General features: G+C 29.8%; 2 protein-coding genes across 2 annotated transcripts; one reads left to right on the top strand and one right to left on the bottom strand.

Moving 5' to 3' along the window:
- The first annotated feature begins 4,234 nt into the window (after nt 1–4,234).
- Nucleotides 4,235–5,614, top strand: LOC141667179 (uncharacterized). The gene is made up of 3 exons (XM_074473571.1): nt 4,235–4,353; nt 5,022–5,199; nt 5,296–5,614. The coding sequence occupies exons 2-3, from the start codon at nt 5,023–5,025 to the stop codon at nt 5,386–5,388; spliced, it is 270 nt and encodes an 89-aa protein (XP_074329672.1). The 5' UTR covers nt 4,235–4,353; nt 5,022; the 3' UTR covers nt 5,389–5,614.
- Nucleotides 5,615–8,725: 3,111 nt separating this feature from the next.
- Nucleotides 8,726–10,415, bottom strand: LOC141667178 (stemmadenine O-acetyltransferase-like). The gene has a single exon (XM_074473570.1). The coding sequence runs from the start codon at nt 10,198–10,200 to the stop codon at nt 8,938–8,940; it is 1,263 nt and encodes a 420-aa protein (XP_074329671.1). The 5' UTR covers nt 10,201–10,415; the 3' UTR covers nt 8,726–8,937.
- Between the last annotated feature and the right edge of the window lie 2,165 nt (nt 10,416–12,580).

Below are 12,580 nucleotides of genomic sequence, written 5' to 3'. Positions count from 1 at the left end.
TTTCTCAAACATTCACTCTTTGTTGTATCCTATTTTCAAAGTTGTTGTACAATCTTAATGACCTTAGAACATCTCTGATGGTAATTGGAAGAACTGTTAGCTAAAATATTATAAATCAAGAATTATGTAAAATTTTTTCTAAGGAAAAGGGTAAACTCTCTAATGGTATTATGTATAATTATGATAACAAAATTATATCTAAGGGATTTAATGGTTCCACAAATATAATCAATATTTTTTTGCTAAGAGCAATTATGATCGGAGTGGTTTAAATTTTATAATCTCTAAATATTGTCATCTATATGTCACATAAATTATACATAGATAATTTAGATAAAAAAATTTGCGCTATTGAAAATGGTCTTACCACATAATTTTGATAGAATATCTCTGGAAAAAAAATTAATCCTTCCCAAAATATAACCCAAAGAAAAACCACTTCATGACAAATCATATAAGAGAGCGTTTGGAAACTCTCATTTCATTTTAAATGAGAGAATTTAAATGACAGGAATTAGGAATTGAGTTGTCATTTCAAATTCTCATGTTTATACCAGTATTTGAATGTCCTGGATTTCAAATGAAATTCAAATTCAAATTCAAATTCCCAAACAACTTATTTGATGAAATCCAGGATTTCAAATGAAATTTAGGTTCCCAAATGGGCCATAAGTTATTTTTAAAATCAGCAGCAATACATATACAGTTAAATGCAAATGCCTCGTACCACTGCAAAGACATACAACCTGGACAGTTAGAATATAAAAAGAAAGGACTAACAAGAATTAAGGCCCTAAAATATTGAAGTTAACTATTTATCACAAGTCATCAGAAACTATTTCCTCATATCGTATCTAATCTTGTTCTATTATTTTTAAACTAATTGTTGCACATGATGCTCGCAACCTCTCAAAATATAATATTTAAAATATAATATATGAGTAAATTTGCACATTACATAATTTTGATTGCAGCGACACAAAAGGCATTTTTTTATATTATTGAAGGAACTAATTTATCACAACTCAAATTGCCCTATGAAAAGATATTTATAGCACTAAATAAAAATGATAATTTCAAGAATACAAAATTATGGGGTTAAGATTTTGTCTTGTTTTTTTTGTTACTCCATATTACCATTTTGACCAATTTAAATATCACTGGTCTTTCCACTATAAATTATAACTCCAAATTCTTAAACCAAAATCTTTCGATACATCATGGTACACATAAAGTATAATGTAACCACAATTTTATAAAAAAAATTGAGAATATCTTGATGAATATTTACTATTTAAATAGAGAGGTATAGCGAACATAAAACAAAGAATTGAGGCATTAAATATTTAGTAAGTTAACTTTAAAATATCTTTAATTAGGCTCATCACTAATTGTAGTTATCTCGATTTAAAAGAGAAAGGAATTTAAAATTATGTATTAAATAGCAAGTCAGAGTACAATAAATTTAATTAGTTTAAAAAAAATTAATGATCTACAACAGTCTATATAATAATATTGATAACTATTACATGATACCCATAAATTCGGACCTTATATTACATAAGCACACTAAACGAGTAAAAAAAGTACCATTAGTTGGTGAAATAAAATAATCTCTAGTATAATGAAAAGAAAAGACTACATAATGAGTCCAACTTATTTAAGAAAAATAAAGAAGTGCATCTATCATTCTATTATTCTGTCGAATATAATTCTCATTTGATAATTTACTTAATGTATAAATTAAACACCATAAAGTAAATACAAAGTCAACGAGAAGTATCTTATGTTATACAATTACACAAAATACAATGCATGCTTAGATCATATGTGATTATAACAAAATTCATGAATACCTAAATCGTTCTTAACTTTTTTGTTTTTTGTGCTCCCTAAAAAAATGCATGTTCGCGACACAAAGACTCAACTAAAATAAAGAGCCAAAAACCCTGCACAGCTCGTCATATCTAAAATTATATATTTGCCTAAACTAGCACGACAAAGCTTATAATACCATGTCTACCTAGGAGGTGGACAACCTTCTCCGAAAATTAGGCACTTATCAAAAATATTACAAAAATATCAACACTGGTATCAAATTTGAACAAACACATAAACTAAATATGCAACGTATAAAACACATTTAAGATTAAAGAAAATATTTAAAGTCATACACGTAATTCATAAATAAATAATCTGGATCACAAAGAAATTAATATTTTATTCAGTTAGTATTTTGATATCAACAATAATAATCAAAACAAACTTAATACAAATATTTCTAAAATCATTCACAAGATAAATTACAATATACAAATAATTACCAAAATTAACTATATAGTCCAATTTTAACCAAAAAAAAAATACACCGAAAATAAATATTGACACTACATAGTAATAAAATTCAATACTGAAACTATCTCTACTAAAAAAATTCAACATGCTGACTAAAAAAATATCAAACCTTAACATATAAGAAGAATTATAATATCTATAAGTTAGTTACTTGGATTCACATATATTAAAATATTATTCTTAGTTTAGTGAGGTCCCTATTGTTCTCCCAGCAAACCAACTTAAAAAAAAAGTTGACATGTTATATATAAAATTCTCATCATCAATTTACTTTTGTATAAACAAAATTTGAAAACAACCTTTTATAATCAATATAAATTTGGAAAATCACTTAGAGACAATAGTTATACAACTATTTTTGTATTACCACTTTTTTCACGTCAACACATTTACAATTTCTATAATATAATTTTACTTTCAATTATAATGGCAAACCTAGTAGCTCTTTTTAGAAAATATACATAACTTACTCATAAAATTAGATCATCCTGAATACTTAATTCCTAACATCACTGGCTACAATCCAATTAACTTACACAATCCAAAATATCCAATGCAATTTCTAACACTCGTCATTAGCAAATAATCACGATAATCATTTCTTTTCCGTATCTCCAAGAATTAGTCACATTTTTTTGTTAGATTAACTCTTTCCAGTTTTAAATTTTGAAGAATAATAACATAACCTAGGGGTGAGCAGAAAAAACCGAAACCGAAAAAAACCGATAAACCGAACCGAAAAAACCAAACCGCTAAAAAAATTCGAACATCTTATTCGATATTTTCACAAACCATGGCACAAATCAAAAATCTTAAATTATCGTCTAGACATCACATATATACATCGATACATATTTTATATCACATAATAATATCAAATATGTGATCACTTAGCCCAAGTTTTGATAATCAAATATAAACGCACAACACACAATTTTGAAAACACTAGTAAGATCGATCGAAAACTTACCTCAAAACCTGACCAGATCTGAATATAGCCTTTATGACCCTCTAAACAACGTTATCTTGAAAAATATAAACCACGAAAGTTGTAGAGAACGAAAAGATCTTTCCGAAAAATTCAGGATCACTGAATTCCGACTTAAGATGAATTTTCTACGAATTTTACAAGACTGCTGATTTATGAGAGAAAAAGGCCTACGAATTTTGATATAAAACTTGAGGTATACGATTAGGATGTATTTATAACGATACAAAAGCCTATATCTTAACCTACAAGTTATCCATATTAGAATCTGATCCAAATTTTAGGTCCATTAGTCTAATTCAATTTTAAATCATAGTCCTTGTCTAATTTTAATTCTTTTTATTCTATTATTCTATTATTCTATTTTTAAAAATTACGGGATATTACACTCTTGATCTCCCTGTTTCACGATCGTTGATGATCTACACATTCAGAATGAATATTTGTTAGAAAATTGTGCGTATTATACTTTTAGGTGGGATTGTTTTCAGTTGATTTCATGGTTACTCTTGTGGTATTAGTATTGGCCCCGTAGGGACATTCCTTTTTCGCCATTTGCAACCACATAAACAACTTATTTTGCAACTAAATGTAATTTTCAACATATTTTTTCAAATTTACATTTGTAGTTGCATATATGGTTGCTAGCAGTTGCAAATATGGTTGTAAATGCAACCTCCGTATTTTTGCAAATATTTTTTGAAATGTAGTATTTTTATAATTTATTTTAAAACTGACAGTATTTTTACAAAAAGTTTATAAAATTTAGGTATTTATGAGAAAAGCCCTAACTTTTATGGTTTAATAATAATAAAATCACAAAAAAAAAATATTTAAAAAATATTTTCTTCCAACTTTGTATTTGAAGCTATTTTTCTAACTTCGATTAGTTTGTTTTTTAACTGGAAAGGTCGGGGCCTCGTGGTCGTGGGTGTAGGATCAGCTAAACAGGCTCTCAAAAAAGGTGAAAGCTGTTGCAATTTATCATCTTCTTTTCACAATCCGAACAGGTTAGCACCATCTTAATTCTCATATTTTATGTATGTATAGCCCCATTCTTGTTCGAGCTTTAATCTTTAAATTAAGTTCTTTATGATTCTTTTCCTGCTGTAAAATTTTAGTTGTATACAACTTTAGGCTCAGTAATTAACATATGATAATTCACTCCGGTCTCCATGGTATAATAATTCGATGCTTATGTGATTAGATATGCTTTTGGTCATTTCGAATGCTAGGTTAGAACAGAAGCTTTGTTAGTGCTGATTGTGTTGTTAGTTCTTTTCGAGTCTTTAATTATCGCGGAACCTTGTAATTCAACTTAGTTTCTTGGTTTTCCTCTTTGGTGAGTATTAATATTTCAGCTAAATTCCGAGTATGTGCATCCTGAAGATTGTATATTTTAGAATTGCGCGTGGGAGTGTCTTAATTGGGAATTATAATTTATATAATACTATTAGCAAGGCGCCAATAAAAAACAACATCAATTCTTCTGTCATGTTCGCTGTTTGCCTCTACCTCTTATGATCGTATCATCAAGTCCCTAGTTGTAGTGGACCAAGTGGATGGTACTTAGTCTAAGTCGAAATCCGTTTATATCAGATGTCACTTGTAGAGTAATGATTGTATCATATTCTTGTATATTTCTGCTCTCATGCCTTTTCTTTTATTGTATTTGTAGAATGGAAAAAGAAAATCAGCAACAATCTCCGGCTGCTACAGCACTGGCCATTGCTTCATGCAGGAAAAAGAAATCTGAAGAAGCAACTTTCTTGGAGGACGTAAAGGAACATATTGACGAATTTATTAATGCTTCGATGGATGAACATGTATCTTGCTTTAAGAAGACAATCCATAAAGTTAGTATCTAGTTTTCAACTTTCGTAGTTGTACAATCCCTACTTAACTTTGTTGTCTATATTCTTTGCTGAGTGAAGTTTTTAATTCTTTTTTAGATGTTTGGAATGTCTAAAATTGTTGCTGAAAGAAACTCACAGACTAAGGAAGTTGAAAGTTCTCTTCCTCTACAAACAACTACCGTGGACTAAAATTCTATGTCAATTTAGCGCGGGGTAATAAGCTGATATTCAATAAAGCAAATGCATGATTTACGTGATAGTAGAAGAGAGATGTAAAGTTTAAAGTTATGTTCTGGCATGGTGCCTACCGTTCCTCCTTGTTTATGTTCTTTCGTAATGCTACACTATACATTTTTCTAGTATTTCTTTGAATGTACTATTTAAATTCTTTTTATTAACATTATCTTTCCCTTGACATTTGATGAATTTATCTGTAGTAACAATGTCATTTCACAAGGCTAAATGGTTGTATCTTTTTCTTATATTAATATGTCATTATCTTTCCCTTGACATTTGATGAATTTATCTGTAGTAACAATGTCATTTCACAAGGTTAAATGGCTGTATTTTTTTCTTATATTAATATATCATTATAGCATTAATTCCAACCAACTATCCAATGACATGGAATTTTCTGACAAAGAAAACAGTACTAGCAATCTAAGAAAAAGAGCAGCATAGTGTAGTACAATAAGGTTGTAATGATGCTCAAAACTTTGGATACACTTTTTGAATAAGGTTTTATTGCAAGTCTAAGGTTGTACTTGGTAGGCATAGGTTGTCTGGGGTTCAAGTGCCGGTATAAGGCTGTAATTGATCACAATATGATATCAGGGAGGATGTATTTGATCATTGTAGGAATCTGAGGAAGAAGTTCAGGTCAAAGGGAAAAGAAAGCCAAATATAGGTTATCTATCTTCGCCTCCCGTAATTGTTTTCTGCATTTTAGTACCAAGATAAGATTCTAACAGTGATTTCATTCTGAGCCTTCCAAGTTCAAAATTGTGCTTGTTAATGGTGCGGTGCGTTTAGGATGTTAACAGGACATATATGTATCATATTAGTTTTGTTGAAAGATCTATTTCCTTGGTTCAATGTCAAATTCTCTTCTTTGTTTATAGCCACTATTTTCTTAAATCTAATAGTAGACCATAAAACGATGAATGTTTTCTGTCTGTTTGTTTTATTTGGACAAGTGACCTCGACTAAGTGACTTTAATTAGAATAATCAAAGGATAATTGTTACATTTTGCTCTGGGATTATATGTATTATTGGTCAATATTTGCAGAACATCAATACATAAGCATACTGAAGAAACTGTTTAAACTTCAAACTGTTATCCTTGTCCAGCGTTACACCGAATTTATAAGATCGTTTCAATAAACGACATTTATTCTCATCAGAGTATTTTGAGATCATATAAGGTTCATTTAGAGAAAGTAAGAATTTTTAGAGTTACCTTGAAGCTGAGACTTATAAAAAAATGGTGCTAATGTCTGGTATGTTTTTTTTTCGTCAAAAAATGTCTGATATGTTAAATAGTAGTGGTTTGGTTTCCTGTTCAGTAATATTCGCTATGATGTTACCTGTTATTGTGGTATATGAATGATATAGTGATTACACAGATACTAGACCAAGTAATCGAAGTAACTGCTATTATGAGTTTAGTAAACTCATATTACTATATATGCTCTCTATATGTTTGAAATATAGAATAGTCATCATCAGGTCCCTTGCATATCATTAGCCTAATAGACCACAAGTCAAAGCTCAGTATCTTAGCTTCCTGATTGAGTTGATTTATCAGCGACCATTTTGCTGTAGAGTTTGTTATCATAAATGTAAAAATTAGCAGAGCATATGCTTGGTGATGGAGGCAAGGAAGGAAACAGAGGCATGTCCTAATTTTTCCAAGGGCTGAACATATTGCAAATCTAGGTAACATATTCTATAGAATCCTTGTTTTGCCCCTTCAGTTTCGGTACATACTTGTAAATTGGCTTGACGGTCTAAAATTTTGCCTCAATTTATTTCATGATCTATCAAATTCTAAAATGTTTGGATAAGCTTTGGATCTCTTTGAACTGCTGGTGTGTACAATATAGAATGGGATAAAAGTGTTTGTAGCATCCTAATTAGGAATTGCTTGTCGCTAAATGTGCCTCCTAATTATCAGAAGGGCTGCAGACTTGTGGCAGTGGCTGGGTTTAGGACGATTAGAAAAGCAAGACACCGAGCCGGTTTTTTCTCATTGATTTCTGTTATCAGAAAAGTAAAAATTAGATATATTTTTCACAAAACAATGTGTGTGTGAAGTTGTTTGGTTTTCTGAACAGAAACTGTCAGGGTGCAATTTTAGTGATTACAGTGAAGCTATTTCTGAATGAAAGTGTTTGCAAGTCAAACAGTTGTGTGATTTTTTAGTTTTCATCAAAACTTAGCATTTTTCCAATTTTTTTTGCTGTTAGCAATTTTGGCAGCTACTGTGTATGATCAGCATTTTTACGTATTACCTATCAAGATAATTTGATAAAAAGTGCTGTTTTCAAAGAAAATACTATTCTTTTTAATTAGCTCAGACATAAGATTTATTCACAACCATATGACTGACAATTAGCTGATGCAGTGGTTGCGGAACTGTATTGGCATTATTAGGTATGGTACTGTTTTTGATTGCTTAATATGGCCGTTTTTAGTATAATTTCTTTGCACGAGGTATTGGATTGAATATTTTTTTTGCATCTCGTGGTACAAGAGCTTCAAACCTGCATCAGAATTAATCTCTCAGGCTTCTACTGCTAAATTACTTGTCATAAAATTTTTAGTCCGTTAATACTCAAAGGAATCACATAAATGTTTGTTTTGGTAGAATTGAAAGTTTGAAATATTAGATTGTTTATGTGGTCTCATTTCCATTTCTTGCAGGAACACATGCTATCTCAAGTATATAACAGTTGGAACAGAACGTGCACTCCAGGTTTTAGAACTCTTTACTATTACTCTATTAGTTCTGTTGCCCTTTACTTTGATAATAATTTTGTTGAAATTTTTATTTTATAAAAAATTAAACTCCTGAGAAATTAATAATTATCTCAGACATATATGCAATTCTTTAACCTCCAACTTTGGACCTCAGGCCTGAATGCTTAATATGACATTGCTTTATGGTACATTATCAGTTTTGTTGTACACATGGAAGGAACAATTATGCTCATACCAGTATAACCTCATAATTTGCAGAAACCTTAGTTTGATATATAAATTTTTAATCTATATATGCTTTCATTCTTTCACTAATCACTGCTTGGATGAGAAGGAAAGATTGACGTATTGCTTGTGGAAGACGTTCCGAGTCTTTATTATTGTAAGGACCTGAGAATTACTTCTTAATGCGTTTATTAAGGTAAACATATTTGTACTTGTAGGATTTACACCTTAAGAATGAACAGCCCATAGTTTAAACAATAAAATTATAGCTATTTACATCAAATACATTGAATAAAACATTTTACTTTATTAATTGGACACACAGTCTTAATACAACTGAGCCTTGCAATTCTTCAAAATGAAACAATGTTTTCTGCATATAGTGAGAAGATCCTCCACAATTTGGGTCAGCATGGCCCAAAATGTTATCCTTGACAATTTATTTCGCTCCAGAGATGTAATCTGACCCCATCTTCACATATCCAGAACCATTACCCTAAAACCAAAGTTTTTCCTTTTTCTGGGTTAGATTATACATAATTTTGAAGGTTATGATCCTGCTCAAATTCAGCCATATCTTGCTCTTTCATTGTAACCCATGCTTCTATGCTACTAGTTTGTCTTGAGTCTAAAAGAATAATTGTATCTTTAGTAGGAAAACTAGCACTACTTACCCAACAAGGCTTCCCCCAACCAAAATCTGCCTCATAAATTGGAAATCTGCACCAACTAGTACACCTCAACACTTTTATGTCCTTTTGGGACATCAATTTACCTATATTTTTGAAATTACTCATTGCAAATTCAAACCCGTTTTTGCCTAGTAATTCCTTTGTATGTTCACTGTTTACTTCTGCAAAAGCAGTCCTCAATTTATTCACTAAGAAACTGAGCTCATACTCTTGGCCATTAATAACTGCACTTGCCATCTGAAAAATATTGCCAAAAGAATGTATCGGAAGGGGTGGCACCATCCTCCCCCTCAAGTTCACCGGATGGAAAACAGCTGATGTTTTCTCTTTCTTGATCACACATTTCCATATGAAAGCTGTAACAATCTCGACCCGTGTGGGCTTGATTGTTTCCACAACAGTTTCTTTAAGTGCCGAAATTGCCGAGTCAGTAAAAATGAACCGTTTGGTGACAAGTCTGTCCATGGGCGGCAAAAGCGCTTGATTTTTTGCATCTACCGTGCTGCTCAAAGAAGGATCTCTGGTTGGGAACATAACTGCGGAGTTGAAGATTGGAAGCACTAAATTGCTTTCTCTGCGAGTAATGGCTGCCCAAGTATTTATAAAATTGCTTAAAGAACACGCATCCGCAATTTTATGAGAAATGCAAGTCCCGAGTACTATACCACCGCACTTAAACAAATTAACTTGTATGGCTAACTGTTCTTCTGCTATCAGCATACAGGCGTCACTTAGATTGTATGGAATCAACTGGTCTAATACAGCAACTTGAGGAAATTCAGTAATATTTGAGAGCCGAGAGTCAACCCGAGCTTCCAAATATTTAACACCTTCGTCGTTGCAATCAACGAAGCTTTTCCCTTCTATTCTTCCGGCCAAGGGGTAAAACTGAGTCAAGGCAACAGAGAGTGACCTCTTCAACTGGAAACACATGGCGGATTGTGTTATATTGCTAGTGTCATTGTACAAATAATAGAATATCAGGGGAAAAAAATGGGCAGGCAGGCATTGATCCAGAAAAGAGAGCCTAAACTTTTTCAGGTGAGATGGTGTAGGAGAAGAAGGTTTAATGAACTCTGTGGATATGATATCAATGTTCATTATTTGATAGCCTCACTATTTTTCTCTCTTTTTTTTCACTTTGTTCAGCTCATGCCCATCAAAGATTAAGAATAGTCGTCTTGGTATCTTCTTTAAAGTTGCCATTAGATCAATCATTATATATACAGTTAAGCTTTAGTTCTGAAATTTCCTATTGTGTTTGGTGTACAATTATTTTTAAGTTTATCATCACATCCAAGACAAGCATCTTTCTGACCTGCTATTAGCTTCCAAACTGTTGATTAATGTGTTAAGTATATTATTATGTAATATGAAATATAATAAATGCTAATTATTGAATGATGATGGTCTATTAGAAATAAAGAATACTACTAATTATTAAACGGAGCCCACATGCAGTAATTATTAAATATATACCACTACTAATAGAACTTGAATTGATTTTATTATCATAGTGGCCTAAAACCAGTGCGGATTGTTTTTAATATTATATATTTTTTGAATTTTATTTGAAGTGTAAATTTTAAATTCTGAAATTTATTTATTAGAAATTTTTGATAATATGATTTGATAATTATTTCAAATATACATGTGGATAATTTAGTGAAATTTTAGTTTTTAAAAAAATCACACTGATTAAAATATTTAGTTTTGTTGAAATTCATAAGTGTGTTTACAAAAAATAATTATGTTTTAATTAAAAGATAAATTTTAGCTTAAATCAATAGTAAACGATTTGTCTTTACTTTGGTATACCGATCAAATCTAACTAATTATATTCAAATTTATTTTTGTTTAATTTGTTTAAATCAGGATCAATGATAAACAGTTCACGTATCAATAATAAAAAATTTATGTTAACGCGAATAAAAGTACATATTATTTTATTTTAGCTGGTATAGTTATATTCTTATTTTAATTTTGATTTATCAAGAATCAATTGTATAATTTTTTTAGCGCGGATGAATAGTATGTATTAATTTATTTCAGTCCGACGAAATTATACTAACTAAGAAATCATCAATGTTTTCATTTTATTAAAATAGTTTTGGATATTATAGAAATTGAAAAAAAACCCCGTAATTATATAAACTGAAACATTTTACACACAAATATACAATCAAACTTTTAATATTTCGGCTATTAGGGTCGGATTCCAGTTATTCCACAATCCTAAACCTACATTATACCTAACAACGAATTAGTTAGACTTTAATTTTATTTTAATACTGATCAATAATATAAGAATTACCTTTAGTTTAAATATAATTTTAGTTTTAGCGTAGATCAATAATATACATTATTTTGTTTTAGCCTTAGTCCCATTATATCAACCATCTAATTGCATTTAGTTTGTTTTTAATTTTATTTTAACTCTAGTTAAATATTATTTTATTTTAAGCCGAATAGATAATATATTTTATTTTATTCTTATGACATTATATCGACCAATGCATTATGCTGTATCCCGGTTTGATAAAATATTTTTAGCTAGATCGGTAGTATTTATTATATTATTTTAGCCTGAGCTAGCTTATCTTAGTTTTAGAGACGCGTTATGTCAACCAAATCCAGCTTATTTAGTTTTTTTATTTAATTTTATTTTAGCCCGGAATGAATATTGTTATGTTTTAGCCCAAATTGATAATATGTATAATTTTATTTTAGTATGATGACATTATATCTGCCAAATGAATTTATTTTGAATTTATTTTGTTTTACCTCGTTTATTTTTTTGTTTTACCATGATGACATTATATCGCTCAAACGAATTGCTTTCTAATTTTTATCTATCTTTATTATTTTATTTGAATCCGAGAATGCAAATCCAACTAATTGTACGTAATTTTTTTAATTTATTATTTGATTAATAGTATAATTTTATTTAATATTATATGTTATTTTGTTTAAATCAAAACTATTAGACATATTACAATTCTATTTGTATTTATATAATTATATTGTGAATAGTAATCTATTTATGAGAGTGTTTTATTTTAAATGTTACTATAACTACGGTGGCCAGACTAACTACCAAACAAAATTGCATTGTTTCATTTTTAATATAACCAGCTTATAACCCGTGCGGTGCACGGTTTTTTTCAAATTTATTTTTTTTAAAAAAATATTTTTAAATTCTTTTAATGTACAAATATATTGTTACTTATGATATTTTTGCAATATCGTTTTTAGCTTTGATAGTTTGCTGTAATATTATTGTAACAAATATGCAAATATTGAGAAATATACGGATGTGGATGGATTTTATATATTGAATGCAACACTGAAGGGGTGAATATGTGTCTTGGATTTTTAGCCTTTTAAAACTTGTTTGGATATTTTGTGAACAAAGCAATTTAATATTTGTAAAGATATTGTGTTGGAGAAATAAATCAACAAGCCCATTATTTCAAAACTC

The sequence above is a fragment of the Apium graveolens genome, chromosome 6 (assembly GCF_009905375.1).
Source record: "Apium graveolens cultivar Ventura chromosome 6, ASM990537v1, whole genome shotgun sequence".
Classification (NCBI taxonomy): domain Eukaryota; kingdom Viridiplantae; phylum Streptophyta; class Magnoliopsida; order Apiales; family Apiaceae; genus Apium; species Apium graveolens.
This window is presented reverse-complemented; position numbering and strand designations above follow the sequence as displayed.